At 50.8% G+C, this 16,946-nt stretch overlaps 1 protein-coding gene across 4 annotated transcripts in view; it reads right to left on the reverse strand.

Moving 5' to 3' along the window:
• Positions 1–352: 352 nt before the first annotated feature.
• The window catches only part of VPS8 (VPS8 subunit of CORVET complex), a 285,882-nt gene continuing 269,288 nt past the window's right edge, over positions 353–16,946 (reverse strand). For all 4 annotated transcript variants that reach the window (XM_045296423.1, XM_045296425.1, XM_045296426.1 and 1 more), the window contains 2 exons: positions 2,272–2,352; positions 353–935 (listed from right to left, as the gene is read on the reverse strand). In XM_045296423.1, coding sequence (XP_045152358.1) covers positions 786–935; positions 2,272–2,352 — 231 coding nt within the window. In that variant the 3' untranslated portion in view covers positions 353–785. The remainder of the gene's footprint in view (positions 936–2,271; positions 2,353–16,946) is intronic.

Here is a 16,946-nt window from a genome sequence, read left to right on the forward strand (position 1 = left end):
GAATGGGATCTACTCAGATCTATATTCAAAGTTGGCCAATTAACTATGTTGCTGTATTTCTTTCTGTGGGTTTGGTAGCGTCAGTCCTTCCCTAAGAGCCTGCTCATCTCCGAGTGGACCTGTAAACTGGAGCAGCTGCATGACTGAAGTGAGGACCTCGGCCTGGGCGGTGGTGACTTCCTGTGGTGGCTGGCTCAGTGCCCTGGGACACGTGGGGGTGAGCAGCCCAGGGTGCTGGATGGAGGTGCCGTGGGAGCAGGCTGGGCCTCCGCAGCACCCCCACTGCAGCCAACAGTGAGCTGCAGACCGGCTCTAGCAGCCCCCATGATGGACAGATGCGCGCACAGCTGCCCCAGGTCTGCAGAGCCATTTATTGTTTGGAAGGGCAAGGTGATTCACATGGGCTTTCACAGCCAGACCAGAAGGGTGCCTGCCCTGCCCAGGGGTTCTCCCTGGCCAAGAGCGGCAGGTGCTGAAGCCCCTGGGTGCTGCTGACTGTGTGTGTGTGTGTGTGTGTGTGTGTGTGTGTGTGTCTGACAGACCTGTGCCAGCTGGGGGAGGGGGAGTCTTACAGACCCTGTGGCCCAGCTGATAAGTGGGGGGTGGAGTGCCAGCTGCCCCAGGCTTGGGGGGAGGCAGGAGAACGTCCCAATGGCTGAGCTCATCCCTGGCGTTCTTTCTGCCCAGCGAGGAAAGCAAGCGGTCAGTGGTCAAGTGGGTGGGAGAGGCTGCTGCAGACCCTGCTTGCCAGTGGGCTCCGATGGGCCGTCTTCAGGGCCGGCGGCTCAGTCCTCGGTGGCCGGAGGGGGGATGAGGTGCAGCTGGAAGTTCTCGTTGTGGAAGATGCTGTGGAAAGCAGGGCTGCTGTGGGTGCCGCTGAAGGGCCTGTAGGCCTCACTGCTGCGGTTCTGGGAGAGCTCGGTCAGGAGGGCCAGCTGCAAGGGAGGGACACACGTCAGCAGAGGCGGCCACCACTGGGAGGGGCATGTGGGGCAGAGGTGGATGGGCCCTGAGCTGGCTGCCTCAGACACACATGGGGGAGAGAAAACAAAAAGGTGCAGTGCTCCAGTTAGCCTCAAACAAGTCATGTGACCTTGGTTAAGTGCATCCTCTCTGGGTAACTTCCGGACCGTGACCCTCGGACAACAGAGCTACTGATCCTGCCGCCCTGAGCCTCCACAGGGCTTGGTTTCGTTTGGAGAACAGCAGGCTCCTTTGGCGGTGACTTTATGGCCCTCGCTGCTGTGGGCAACCCTTGAGCTGAGGGTTCCCAGCTTCAGCACCCCAGTTCCACGGGCCCCATCTGGTCTGTGGACCTGAATCCCAACCACTGGCTCGGACTGTGGTCTTAAGCTGTCAAACCCAGAGCACCAGCCTGGGAGGAGCTGGGCTGTGTGTCTAAGGATGCCAGGACAGAAAAGGCAGTGTTTAAGGGGAGAAGGACACCCTAAGAGAGAGGGTGGCTCTTAGCAGCAAGCTAGCAAACCCACTGGGCTGAGTAACATGGTCACAGGAGGTCCTGGTGATGGGGCCGGTGCCACCACGAGCCTGCTCTGCAGCAGGGGATGGACCAGGTCATTCCCGAGGCACAGGCTCTAGGCATGGAAGACAGGTGTGGGCCATCAGGGTAATGTCCAATCGGAAATGCCTATCAGATCCTACAGTGCAAGTGACCCCACAATTCTGTCTCCTCTCCAGTTACAGTTTAGCAGTGGTGTTAGGCCACAGCTTTGGGGATTAAGACGGCGTTTCCCAGCCTCCACTGCTGCTGGCCGTGGTCCTGTTCAGGACGTCTTGCTGGCTGGGATGCAGATGCGATGGCTGGAACCAGAACCATGGGGCTATGAGCCACCTGTCGCAGCTAGCAGGACCACAAGATAAAATAGAGCTGGGGGTGCACAGAAGGGCCTTGGATGGCAGGCAGTTACACGTCACCTGTTCAAGGCACTCTTATTCTGCACTTGTCTTTCCTGGCTCAAATGAATTCTACCCGTGCGGATGTCCAGCAGGGCCGTGGGGCGGGACTGGTGGAGCATCAGGATGAGCAGAGGCCTCCCAGGTGAGGGCGAGTTTCGGGCTTGCCCTCTTGGGGAGAGGACACACCTGGGAAGAGACACCCCACCCCCCGTACCCTGGCTAGGCTGATGATCCAGAGGGTCTTGTGGGGGTTGGGGGTGGTAGAGAGGAGGCTAGGATGAGGACTTGGGGCATACATTCCAAAACAATGTATCACCCGTAGGGAAAGAAGGGGGTGAGCCACACAGACATTACCCTGGAGCCTCCTCGGTAGAGGCGGCAAAGCTGATCAAATGCTTGAATTTGCTGTGGATCCAGAACTGGTTCTGAGGGTACCTGAGAAATCAAAAGAAATCAAAAGGTCACTAAGAGCACGTGCTGGGTCCACGGCAGCTGCCCTGCCTCCTGGGGGGCTGCTGCTTCTGGTATCCCTCTAATAGACCTGGAGAGAGCCCTCTTACAGACCCTGCTTACCTGAGAACTGGCTGCGTCCCTCTCCAGGCATGCCTGGTTCTCAGGTGGTCCCCGAAACGCCACAGGGACCCTTAGAGCCTCTGAGCTTCTTGGCCTGCCTGGCCCTTACAAGACCGTGCCATCCCGCCTGCATTTCCATTTCCCACACTTCCTGGCCAGTGAGGGCCCTTTCTTTGTTGAAGGATGCCTTCCGGAGGGCAGACCACTTCCTCCCCGACACAGCCCTCCCACAGTGCTGCAGGACCTCTTTATGGGAGCACACAGCCTCCTCTGTTTCTGGGCCGGTGCCGGGGGGTGGGGGTGGGGGTAGGGGGGTGTTCAGAGAGCAGCCCAGGGCTCGATCACCGCACCAACCTGGGCTCCCTAACCTCACACCCAGAGAGGAAAAATGGGGTCCCAGGCTGAGTCTGAATTCTGGTTCTGACACTACTCAGCGCTCGATGTGACCGCAGGTAGTCCTGCCTCACGTGTGCCCGAGAGAGAGGGATGCTGGCTGTGCTGCTTGCTGAACACCAGCTGGGCTGAGGCACCTGGTTCAAGAGCCCTGGCCCGCCGGCACCAGGCCTCAGCAGATGCTGTCTTGTATCGCCAGAGCCTAGCGCTGATTGCTCTCAGTTGATAGTGCAGGCGGGTGTGCATCTTGTTGCGAGGTGCCATCGAGTCTGTTCTGATGCACAAGCGTCCCTATGCTCGAGCCCACTGCTGTCGCCCCGCAATCAGTCCACCCTCTCGTGTGCTGCCTGTGGTTCCTCGTGACACCGTGTCCAGTGGGTGGAAGGTTCATCTCCAGTCTGCTCCTCTGTCCCAGAGCGCAGCTATGAGTTGGAATCAAACGGGCTGCGCGGCGGTGGGTTTGGCGGTTTGTTCATGAGCAGAACCATCGTATTGGTCTGTCCCAACTAGGTCACGGGCCGTGGCTCCTGTTGACCCCCGCCCCCCCTCTTCCAGAAGGCAGAGGCGGAGCTCCCCCACCCCCGCCCCCCACAGGTGGCTGCCAGCAGAAGGGGCGTGTCAGGGAGGAAACGGTGTGTCATCTGCAAGGCATTGCTCAACAAAGAAAGGGCCCTCCCTGGCCAGGAAGTGTGGCCGCGATGCTGGACACTGTGTCGCCTGAAGGTCAGATGGCAGCAGGGTCACCCAAGGTGGCCGGTTTCCATGGAGCTTGCAGACTAAGCACCGACTTCGGAGGAAGTAGGAAAACCTTATGTGTGGGCATCCAATAAGCCCGGGCCACTGCGATAGATCATAGGGCAGGACAGCACTGCCCCGGGTTTCAGAGACTGGAACTGTTTTCGGGAGTAGAATGCACTTTTTCCCGCAGAGTGGCTGGTCGTTTTGAACTGCAGACCTTGAAGATTGCAGCCCAAGAAGTGCTCACTACGTCACCAGGGCTCCTGTGCATGTACACAACTAGCAAAAAAGATGCCTTTGGCCCTAGGTCACTGACTGTCACAGGCTGTCCTGGCAAATGAACAAGAAAGGATCACTGCACCCTCGGCCAACATGTCTGGGGCGAGGTGTCAGGTGGGCAGGGGGAGGGCAGTGGGATGGAGGGAGCTGCCAGGGGTGGTCTGAAAACAGACTGCTTACGGACAGTCCTCACAGGAAAAGCCCCCAGACAGTGGTGCGCACAAGCAGCCGTGTTCCGGGTGTAGCGAAGTTCAGGAACCAGGGCACCGAGGAGCGACAGGCCCGCACTGGGCGCCCTCCTGTGCCGAACTCCAGTGCCATCTGCCGTGAGCGACTGGTCACTCCCCGCCCCTCTTAGAGCCCTGGATACTGGCCCATGCTAGTGTTGTTCAGGAAGAGCTTTGCTTCCCTGGTGGCGGAGTGGTTACCCATTGGGCTGCTGAAACCACCAGCCGCTCATGGGAGAGAGACGGAGCTTTCTACTCCCACAAAGAGTGACAGCCTTGCCAACCACAGGGGCCGAGCGAAGCTGTCCTGCAGGGTCCCAGAGAATGGGAACCAGCACACTGAAGAAGGCAGGCTGGCCTAGTGAGAAACTTCACAGTGCCACGCCCTCCACAAGCAGGGAGAGGATCTGTCTACAACTGCAGAAAGAGGCCTTCAGGGAGGCAGAGGCTGGGCCAGAATGAGGAGACAGGCCCTTGGGGGCCCTGTGGATGCTCCCGTTACCCCTCTCTCTGGGTTTGCCTAGAGCATGGGGGAATCATTCTCCCATCTGAGAACGCTTACATCTGCCCTGACGTAGTTTCAAAAACGCTTTTCCTCAATATTATTTGTAGGAAAGAAGGATCATATTCCCAGAGAGTCACCAAAAGTAAACAGTTCTTTCTGGAACGGCAAGAACTAAAGGGGAAAAAATTCAAGGCTCAAGTTACCACATTGAAAGTTTCCACGGGCAAAACCGCATCAAAGGAGAGAGAGAATACACACAAGCACTGTACCCAAAATGCCTGGTTAACATTCTGCCCTGAGCAGGCACCAATGGTGCGGACAGAAGGCGGCCACGCTGCACTGAACGCATGAGCCAGCAACAAGGCCCCAGGGGTCGACGGGCTAGCAAGGGACCAAGCTGATGAAGCACTAGAGCAGCGGTTCTCAGCCTGTGGGTCAGCCCCTTGGGGGCCAAACGACCCTTTCACAGGGGTCGCCCGATCCATAGCAGTAGTAAAATGACAGCGATGAAGTAATGTTGTGGTTAGGGGGGCGGTCACCACAACATGAGGAACTGTATGAAAGGGTCCCGGCATCAGGAAGGTTGACAACCACTGCCCTAGAAGCACTCACTTGTCTATGTCAAGAAATTAGGAAGATCTGTACCCACTGCAAACAAACAAAACAAAAGGTGACCCAACAGAATGCTCACATTATAGAACACTATCACTGATATCACACGCAAGTGGAATTTTACTGGAGAACATTTTAAATGGTGGCAGCCGTACACTGACGGGGAGCTGCCAGAGGCACAGGAGACATAGAACCAGGAACATCACTGCTGAGGTCAGATGGATCTTGGCTGAAAGCAGAGAATTCCGGAAAGATGCTTGTTTACTTGTGTTTTATTGACAACCCAAACTCAGAGCACTCGACGTTACTGTGCTCCTGTGCAGCTTGCGCGTTGTTCACGAGGCAGCTCGGGGACCGGCACAAAGCCGTACTGAGAGGTTTGCAATCAGAAAGGTGTGCCTCAGGATTTTTTTTCTAAATCATTTTATCAGGGGCTCACACAACTCTTACCACGATCCATACATACATCAATTGTGTAAAGCGCATTTGTACATTCATTGCCCTATTATTCTCAAAACGTTTCCTCTCCATTTAAGCCCCCGTCATTAGGTCCTATTTTCCCCTCCCTCCCCGCTGCCCCCTCCCTCATGAGCCCTTGATAATTTATAAATTGTTATTTTGTCATATCTTGCCCTGTCCAACGTCTCCCTTCACCCACTTTTCGGTTGTCCGTTCCCCAGGGAGGAGGTCACATATAGTTCCTTGTAATCGGTTCCCTCTTTCCTACCCACTCTCCCTCTACCCTCCCAGTATCGCCACTCACACCACTGGTCCTGATGGGATCATCCACACTGGATTCCCTGTATTTACAGTTCCTATCTGTACCAGTGTACATCCTCTGGTCTAGCCAGACTTGCAAGGTCGAATTCGAGTCATGGTAGTGGGAGCGGGGAGGAAACATTTAGGAACTAGAGGAAAGTTGTATTTTTCATCGTTGCTTCATCGCACCCTGACTGGCTCATCTCCTCTCCAAGTTCCCTCTGCAAGGGGATCTCCAGTGGCCTACTAATGGGCTTTGGGTCTCCACTCCGCACTCCGCCCATCATTCAGTATGGTAAGGTTTTTTGTTCTGATGATGCCTTACACCTGATCCCTTCGACACCTCGTGATTGCATAGGCTGGTGTGCTTCTTCCATGTGGGCTTTGTTGCTTCTGAGCTTGATGGCTGCTTGATTACCTTCAAGCCTTTAAGACCCCAGACGCTATACTTTTTTTGTGTGTCAGACGCTATACTTTTTGATTGCTGAGCACCATCAGCTTTCTTCGCCACATTTGCTTATGCACCCATTTGTCTTCAGTGATCCGTTCGACACCTCGTGATCACACAGTGCCTCAGGATTGGTGATCACACAGTGCCTCAGGATTGTGTCTTCTCACCGTACTGTGTGCCTCCGCCATGACAGTGCGCGTCTTCATTCTCCCAGGGTAGCAAGGTGCGTCCCACACGAGTTTCACTGGGAAATCTGACCTCATCTACCCTACGCCCTGGCCTTGCCCCTTCAGACTTGTGTTCCCAAAGTGCAAAGGACTTTTAAAAGGAACACGATTTGCATCCCTCGAGCTTGCCGAGACGGATCCTTTGACAGGGGGTAAGTGGAGAGGCACAGAACCTTCCAGGGCAGGCTGAGGGAGGGGAGACACCACCTTCACAGGTGTAAAGACCTAGGTGGAGGCTGCGTGGAGAAGCAAGAACTTCACTTTTTAAATACCTCTGTTCAGTTAAAGGGTCTATGATTTTGTAGGAAGACTTTGTGAGTTACTCTTGTAAAAGCCATTGTCCTAGGCAACCAGAGGGTCTCTCAGGAGTGTGGGCTGTGGCTTCCCTAGGCTAGAAGCTACATTCCTGTGGTCCAGAGGTGCCCCATTCTTGGCCAAGATCATATGGGTCTTGGTGATAAAATGAAGAAAGCAGTTTGAGGTGAGACAAGAGAGCCGTATTTATTTGTAGGAGTACCTTGGGCCTAGTAGGTGCTCACCTGTCTGAAAATCTTTCCTGGAAAGAGGGACTATTTTCAAGAAGTAGGCATCCAGAGAAGGACTAATAAATCGCCAAGGTGAGGGTTCTGTGGGGTATAATGGAGGGAGGAACAGGGGCCCTTGAAGGCAGCTTGTTCACAGAAGACACTGGCTTGCTGCCTGCCCATGCAGACTCCTGAGGGGTCCAGGATCTCGTCCTCCCACCTCCACGCTTCAGGCACTGGGTTCAGTTCTAGAACTCAACCAACATTTTCTGACGGCCTCTGGGTGCTAGGTGTCATGTGGACCCCGGGGCCCAAAGCCACCTTCCCCAGGTTGAGAGAAGAGTGGATCTGTCCGGGCTGCCCTGGTCTGGAACATGTTCTCGCATGATCTACACACACCGTCAACATGTCCTGGGAATTCCATTTGGGGTTGTAATTTGACTCCTCCACTTAATGAGACGTGGGCCTCCGCTCCTGCTCTCCCTCCAGAATGCCTCCTCCGTGCTCTAGCTACTTCTGCCAGCAATCAGATTCTCCTCTGTGCTTCCACACGGCCTCCACGTCATCGCAGTCGCGCTGGGGCGCTAGGTGGTCATAGCTGTCGTCGGCTGCTTGCTCCCATTAGACTGCTGGCTCCTCGAGCACCAGCACTGGAGCTGGCTCGTCCCCGAGCCCCAGCGCCCGGCCCTGCAGCAAAGGGTCAGCAAGCACGGCCGAGCAAGCCCACACCCTGGTTGATTCTGGCCCCATCTGCGGGGTGACTCTCCTGGGCCTGCTGTGAAACCGCTGGCATTTGTCTTTGTATTTCCAAGAAGCGGAACTTTGTAATGTCTCGTGATTTCTGGCCTGTTTGTCCTGTGTCTCAGTGAAGATAACTATTTCTTTTTACTGAAACGACTTATGGGGAGAGGATTATTTTCCAAGTGTCAGGAAACTGGATAAGTCGTCAAATGTACCCGACGACGAGGCTGCTGTTGGAGGTGATTGTGACGGGGTGGCCCTGTGGGTGTAAAGCAGAGCTGCCCCACTGGGCTTTCAGGGCTGGGGCCTTTGGGAAGCAGACTCCCTGGCCTGTCTTCTGGGTGGGTTCGAACCACCACCTTTTAGGCTAGTAGATGAACATTTAACTACTGGTGCCATGCAAGGCAGAGGTCAGGTTGCCTCCCCGGGGTGGGTGACAATGCCATAGGGTGGTGGCCTCAGGGCAAACCCTGGTCCCACCGATTTCCAGCAGGCCAATCTTAAGTAAGTCTCTCTGGGCTGCGAGGGTGAAGATTAAACATGGAATGCACGCAGAGCGCCGGCCTGTGCTGTAAGTGCTATTAGATTACCTGCACCGTCTCTGCTGAGACTGGTCAGCACACAGTCAGCAAGGGAACGTGGAGGCTGGATGCGCAGACAGCCGGCAAAGCCTGGTCACGGAAAGAGATTCCGGGTTTGTCCAGGGGCAGGGTGGGGGACATCTGAACATAAGTGCTCCCAAGGGCAGGGGCCTGCCTTGTTTGCCGGCAGCCAGCACTGTGCGGGCACGGAGCAGCTGAGGGACCCAGCTGCCCAGGTGGGCAGGGCAAGCGAGTGAGCCCACTTCCTACCTCTTACTCCTCGGGGCTTCCCGAAAGCCTCTGCAGGTCATCCTGATCCTGCCAAACACCAGTGAACTGATTCTGGGCTCACGATGGAGTGTCTCTGGGTCTCAGCCAGGTTTAGCAAGGCTCACTCACTCAGTCTGGGCGCTGGCACCTGCCTGAGGGTCAGCAAGGCCTTCCAGCAGAAGGAACAATGGGTGGAAAAGCAGGAAACGCAAGTTCTAATCCTGCCACCTGATCAGGCCACACTGCTCCTGTGGGCCTATGTTCCAATTTGTCATCCTTGGCCATCCACGAGGAAATAATGTGCATTCGGGACAGGAAAGTACGACGAGCAAGGTGGTGACGATGGCTACTGAAGTCTACCACGGCATGCTCACAGCATCACCCGCAACCAGGGCAGCCCACCAGAGGCACTGGCACAAGGACGCTGACTAGCCCTAAAAGGGAACGGAGACTCAGCCAGAGACGCCCACAGAGAAACCGGCTACTGAATCAGTGTCATGGGCAAGACGATGGGAGCAGCAAAACTTAACCACGATCTTAGTCTGGCAAGCCTGTAAATACAGAGCCTTCCTCCTGCAGCCCCAAAGGACCACCTTCTACCTGCAGGAGGAGGGAAGGCCGGTGGAGCACTTCCTTCTTTCCCGGAGGGCTGGACCCAGGTGAGGGCTGGAAATGAAACTAGCTGAGCGGCAGGGGAGGAGCCACTGACAGGCCGGGAAATGACCTTGTAACACAGGGCATGAGAGTAAATCCGGTGGAAAATGATCCACAAGAGCCCCAGGGAGAGGGCCCCCACATTGCAAAGCTCAGCGACTCCCAGATGTGGGCAAGCGAGGGCTGTAATTACAGCCGCTGGAGCAGGAGACAAGCAGGCCTTTTAACCGGCACACCAAGCTCCACTGCAGGAAAGCGGCCCGATCCACTGCCACCTGCCAGGCCAGGTGGTAACAGGGCCAACAATCAGCCCAGGGACTCTGGATCATGTATGAAGACATGACCAGAGTAAGTTCTGCCCATACATTTCTCAGTTATTCTCTGTAGTCAGCGATATCCTAAAGTAAAGTCTTAATGTTACCTCCCTGGCCATCTCCCCACACTGGCAGTGATGGCAGGGCAGGCCTCGTCTGAGAGAGACAGGGGACACGATGCATGAGGCCTGGCCCATCTGTATTCTTGGAGCCTTCCGGATGCATGGGAGGCCATCGCTAAGTCAAACCTAGAACTCACTGCCACTGAGCTGACTGATGCACAGCAACCCTAGATACAGTGTGGGAGACAGGAACGCCTTCTCCCTCAGAGCAGCTGGTGGGCTTGAACTGCAAACCTTGCAGCTAAGCAGTCCAGTGCTTACCTGATAGTGTTGATGAGTACTTCAGAGAATGAAACATATATATTTTTTAATTTGCTTCATCAGTTTTCTCCCTTACAATAAAAGATGTCTCCAAATTGATGAGCTCATGATGCCTGAATGGAATAATGATTTTTAAAAAACTATTATATATACACACACATATAAACAACTAAATATGTACACCTATAGACAAACAAGCACATAACTAAGACAACTGTGCAATGTGGCTGAAGTTCTGGAGAACGGATGTAGTTCCTTGGCCATAGTCATGGAACTTATTATTTTCACAGGTTTACAGGAAAGGGCTGGCCACCTGAGACCAAATAGCCGCTTCACAGGAATGAAGAGCACAAACTCCCCAACAGATTACAAACTAATCAGCTGATCAATGCAGTGTGGTATTAGCAAAAAAAAAAAATCAATGACAGAGAATAGAGAACCCACAAAATAGGTCCATATAAATCTAGTCAATTGAATTTGACAAGGTTGAAAACACAATTCAGGGAAGGAAGGACAGTCTTCTCAACAAGTGGAGCTGGGACAACTGGCCATTTGCACGCAAAACGACAATCTATACAGAGACCCTGGACCTTTCCCAAATGTTCACACAGAGCATAGACCTACATGTTCAATGCAAACGATACAGCATCTGGAAGATAGCACAGGAGAAAGCTAGGTGACTGTGAACTTGGCTATGATGTTCAGATAATAAGAAATCAAGCCAGGGGTAGGGAGAAAGTACTAGCAAACAGAGATTTGGAAAAGGATGTGTTTACAAGATACACAGCAAATTCCTCAGTGTTGACCACAACCTAACACTCTAATGATCCCCAGGGCCAAAGATCTGAAGTGAGCCCTCACTACAGATACACAGACGGAAAGATGCTCAACTTCACATGTCGAGTATCCTTAGAGGATTGTGAATGAACACAGCAGTGCTACATGCCTATGAGAGAGTCAGGATTTAGCAGACCACCATCAGTAGAAATGTTCTCATTTGAAGAGAGATGAATGACAAGCAGGCTGGGACCCTAGCCTCTTCCCTTCCTCCTGTGGGCACTGTCTCAGCCACGTGTGGATCCTTGCGTGGAGTATACCACAGTCACAGGATCACTCTAGGATTGCTTTTTCTCTGGGCTGGGGTAAGGGATCAGAAAAGGCAGATGTGAAGAAATATTTCATTTTATGTGAAGTATAAAGGAAGCTTGCACGTTGGGTGGCATTTTATATTTCTACTTAGAAGCCATCTTCCTTGTATTATCATTGGCCAAGGGTTTGCCTTATTAAAAATACATAAAAACAGGGGAAACATCCATTTCATACATGTAATCAAGGCTTGTCCCCCTTTGGTTATCTGATTGCTGCCTACTTAGGAGAAAGTCAAACCATTATCTGACAGATGCTGCTGGGGAGTAGCAATTATGACAGAGCCCGCCTCCTCCTAGGGGTGGGACCATAATGGTTTTTCTATCAGCGCTGTGATGGCAGCGGCATTTTCAGTCCCTGTATTCCTGTCCCCTTAAGTAGACAGACCTAAGAACGCGAGGCACTCTGAGATCAGCGAAACTCAATGCGTGTTAACGCTGTGATTATCAATCACAGGGAAACAAGTATGAATGCACTACTAATGGTGCACTAGTTGTTCAAGAGAATTCACAGGTGGTTGCAGCAGTACATCAAGAGGAACCTACCAGGAAGTCCAGCTGGATTTAGAAGAGGATGTTATCATGGCTGGTGTCAGATGGATCTTGGCTTAAAGTAAAAAACACCAGAAAGATGTTTACCTGTGCTTAACTGACTATGCAAAGACATCCAGCTGTATAGATCACACAAAATGATGGATTAATGGGAATTCCAGAACACTTCATTGTGCTCATGTGGAATCTGAACATAGACCAAGGGACGGTCATCCAAACACACCTAGGGGATACTACAGGATTTGAAATCAGCAAGGGTGTGTGTTAGGGTGGTAGTATTTCACGATAGTAGTATCTCACTATTCAAACTGCATACCAAGCAAATCTGTACACTGTCCATGAGAATCCATACCCTGAGCAATCTGTATACGGTGTATGAGAATCCGTATCCTGAGCAGTCTGTATACTGCCTATGAGAATCTGTATCCTGAATAATCTGTATACTGCGTAAGAGAATCCGTACCCTGAGCAATCTGTAAACTGCGCATGAGAAGTTGGACTATATGAAGAAGGTGGCATTAAGACTGGAGGAAGACTCATAAGCTGGGATATGGAGATGACACAATCTTGTTTGCAGAAAATAGAGACCTTGAGGCAATTACTGATGACGATCAGAGATGACAACCTTCAGCAGGGTATGTATATACATCAACACAGGGAAACCAAAAAATCCCTCAACTGAACAAAACAAACAACATCATGAGCAACGGAGGAAAGACTAACGTTGTCAAGGACTTCATTTTACTGGAGTCACATCCAGTGCCCATGGAAGCAACAGACAAGAAATTAAACAAGGTGCCATTGGGCAAATCTGCGGCAAAAGACTTCTTCTGAGTGTTCAAAAGCAAAGAAAGGTGTGCCTGATCTAACCACAGCATTTTCAATGACTTTGTATGCAAGGCCTTTTAAGCTGGGCCGCGCATCGGGAAGACTAAGAGGATGGACGGTGCTGGCCGAGAACGCTGCATGAACTGTGGACGGCCAGAAGAATAGACAGGTCCATTTTGGAGGAAGTACAGCCAGAATCCTCCTTGGAAGCAAGCGTGCTGAGGCTTTGCCTCACAGACGTTGGGCATGCTATCTGGAGAGACCAGTCCCTGGATGCAGACATTGCTCTTCGTAAAGCAGAAGGTCTGTGGACAGAAGGCAGACCCTCAGTCGGACAGAGTGACCCAGCAGGGCAATTCCTGTGGACACGGTGCAGGAGCAGGGTTTCGCGCTCTTGTCCCAGGGTCAGGATGAGTTTGGAATCAGCTTGATGGCATCTACCAACCAGCTATTTGGAACAGAATTTTGCTGCGTGAAAGAGAATACATGCTGGGATCATTTGTCTTTCTAAGACTTGGTTGCTGGCAGTCAGAGGGCAGGAACTACAGAGAGAAGATGTTAATGAGGTAAAAACATAGTACCTCAAAGTAAAACACAACCAAGAAATTAAAAACTTTCATATCATGCCATAACATTGGACAAAATATATATAGCAGACTATAAAACTGGATTCAGAACAAGACCAATTATAGAGTGTTTTAAAGAGATGAACTTTAAATAAAAAGATAAAAATAGACTGAAAACTAAGAGATGGAAAAAAATACATAACGATAACTCTAATCATAAGAAAAGATTGAAAAATTACATAAACACCTAATAATGGACTTAAGTACAAGAAGTATTACTAGAGATTAGGAGACTTCTCTTAATAATAAAAGAATGAATATGTGAGGAAGCTAGAACAACCTTACAGGGTTTATTTTCTGACCACAAAATACTTGAAAATCAGAAATGTGTAATAAAATATATGAAGAAGCCCCAAATATTTGGGGATTAAAATAATTCACTTTAAAAATAATACCCCTTTACTGGTAGTTAAAAAAAAAAAAAGTCACAGGGAATTTAGAGAATATTTTATTGCAAATAATATTGGAAATATAACCTATCTGAATTTGTGGGATGCAGTTAAAGTAGTTGCCAGGAAAGGAACTGTATCCTTCTACAAGATGTGTCCACTTGGCCAGGCCATGATTCCTTGTACTGTGTGGCTGTCCTTCATTTCGCCATCTGTCTACCCTCTATTCTGTGATCAGCTGTAAAGTCTGGCCTCTGTGCTGACGCTATGGCTCTGTTGGGGAGAGATCTTTCCCTTAGGTTAATCAGACAGGATTAGTTCACCAAATGAGGATTACAATAGGATGTGTCCCAAGTCACCACCCTTCACCACCTACCACGGATACAGCTAAGAGAAGCAAAGAGGGAGGGCTGGGAACGAAGCGTGTGGACCTGGGATCTCTATGCTGACAACTGTGTCCCCCGTCCCCTCCCCCCCCCCGCCCCCCAGCCCCCGGAAGACAGAGGTCAAGGTGCAGGGAGCTCTCCAAGGAATGGTGGGCCCACAGATGCTGAAAGCAGACAAGGACCTTCACCAGGGCAGACAAAGAAAGTGTTCCTCGAGATCTGGCACCTAGAACAAATTCAGGTTCGGTCTAGAGCAGTGGTTCTCAACCTGTGGGTCACGACCCCTTTGGGGGGTCAAACGATCCTTTCACAGTGGTCGCCCGATTCATAACAGTGGCAAAATTACAGTTATGAAGTACCAATGAAAATAATTTTATGGTTGGGGGGTCATCACCACATGAAGAACTGTATCAAAGGGTCGTGGCATTAGGAAGGTGGAGGACAACTGGTTTAGAGGGAGGTCAACTGACCAAATATCCAGTTTGATGCAGCATAATCAGGATTACAATGATCTGTGTTTGACAGTAAGGCTGTTCCAGACCTTTGCTCTTGGCTAGAGGGGATCTGCCACCAGCTTCATCTGACTAGACACTCTGCAGGTGGGTTTTGGGCTCTCACTGTCCTCTATAACCTTCCACTAATTGTTGGTTCACAGTTTTAGCTCGGATACTTTTCCCTTCGTCGTATTTGAATTTTATTATTGTCATCTTTGGATCACACAGCTGGTGTGCTTCTTCCATGTGGGCTTAGATGACTCCATGCTTAGATGGCTGCTTGTTTGAAGACAAGCCTTTAAGACACCAGACACTACTCCAGTTGATGGCTAGGCACCATCTTCCTTCTTCACCACACTTTGCTGCAGTACCCTTATCTTTAGTGATTATTTCATGCAGGTGAGTACTGAGCACTGAGCAGGGCCAGGTTATCAGAGCTAGCTCTTCTTGGATTGGGGCTGGAGTTCAGTGGGGGCCCAGAATCCATGACTCAGGTTCACTGTGGTGGTTGTATTGTGACAAATTCAAAAGCCCTAACACAAGCTACCCCATCAACAGCAACAAACCAACCACCAGACAAACAAACAAAACCAAGCAAAGGCTAGGACACAGATTAGGTGTTAGGGGAGCGATCTGAAAGTAGGGGAGGAAGTGTTAGGGGAGGGAGAGCGAAAGAAGCAGTAGGTAAAAGATGGGAAGGGTCAGATAGCGTTATTTGGTAGGGTAAAAGAAGGTGCGATTAGGCCTCCAAATGCCTGATTTGCAATGATGGCAGAATGGGTCCTAGTATTTGATAGAAAACTGTTTTTAAAATGTAGTGATAGTGTCAGCTTCAGGTTTTATGAGGATGGAAGATAACAAAGGGTGACGAGAAGAGAAACTAAAAGATAGGTTAAAAATGTTATAAAACTTTAGATATTCAGATTCAAGAAAGGAAACCTAAAGAAAAGCGTAAGAGATGAAAGTGTTAAGAGTGGTAATAGGCATATGGTAGCCCATTAAAAAGGAGGAGGGAAAAAGGTATGGGTAGCGGGGGAACAGGGCACTAACCCACACAGGGGGAGGTGTTGATTGTGTCTCCACAGGGTAAGAGGGACCAGACTTCAACCCGGAGCTCCAAGACAAGAATGCAACACACTGACATGAAGCAGGGAACCGATAGAGAGGCCTGAGGGGCCGGCCCCATGACCAACTAAGTGGACAGCACCCCCCTCCCCCCCAGAAGAACTCCCTTCAGAAGACAGCACTGAAGCCACAGCTCAAGAAGAGGGACTGGTCTGGTCAGAGCACACAGGAGCCAACGAGGGGGATAGGGGGAAAAAGAAGGAGTGAAGCACATCCTGGCTCACCAAGCCCTGAGGACAATGTTCCCGCTCAGAACAGCAATGCACAGAAATGACCACAGGGCCGGCCTCACCACGGGACACAGCATTCCTCACTGACCCATAGCACCAGTGGGGAAAACACTAGAGACACACAACGCCTTGAGCTCACTACGCCGAAGCCAGCCTCTGGCGGCATGCAGCAGAGCAGAGGGGGGAGCAGAGCAATGAAATCCCCAGGGATAGATGTGGTGCCAGGGCACGGTACCCCATCAGACTTGACTGGAAAGCACTTGTGAAGGACAACAATTAGACCCTGAACTATTTATACAGTTGTTTTGTGTTGTTGTTATTGTAGCTCTTGTTTTACTTTCTGTTGTTGCTTCATAGTACTCAGTATTATGATGGTACATAGCATGTCTACCTGGAAGGGATAGGCGGGATAAACAAGCCAGAAGAGAGAACAATGGGATGCCAGTTCTGGGGGGACATGGGAGAAGGGGAGGCGGGGGGAGGAAGTGGGTATTAACAAACCCAAGGAGAACAGAACAAGTGATCCAAAATCAGTGGCAAGGAGGGTATAAGAGGTCTGGCAGGGGTGGCACAAGGGCAATGTAACCAAGAGGAATTCCTAAAACCCAAATGAAGGCTGAACATGATAGTGGGACAAGAGCAAAGTACAAAGAAATAAAGAACTAGGAGGCAAAGGGTAGTCATAGAGATTTAAATACAGGTATATATAGATGTAAATATATTTATATATGGAGAGGAGGAAATAGATCTATATACATATATTTATATTTTATAGGTTTAGTATTAAGAAAACAGATGGACAGTGGGCTCCTGCTCAAGTACTCCCTCAACACAAGAACACTTTGTTCTAGCAATTTTTTTTTTTTTATGGTATGTTGAGGGCCTTCCTTTTTTGTATTTCCCTTCTGTTTCTTTCTTTCTTTTTTTTTTTTTTTAAACATTTTATTAGGGGCTCATACAACTGTTATTGCAATCCATACACACATCAATTGTGTAAAGCTCATTTGTACATCATTCTCAAAA

The sequence above is a fragment of the Echinops telfairi genome, unplaced genomic scaffold (genome assembly GCF_000313985.2).
Source record: "Echinops telfairi isolate 266 unplaced genomic scaffold, ASM31398v2 ScPeMD7_7407;HRSCAF=8445, whole genome shotgun sequence".
NCBI classification, from domain to species: Eukaryota; Metazoa; Chordata; class Mammalia; order Afrosoricida; family Tenrecidae; genus Echinops; species Echinops telfairi.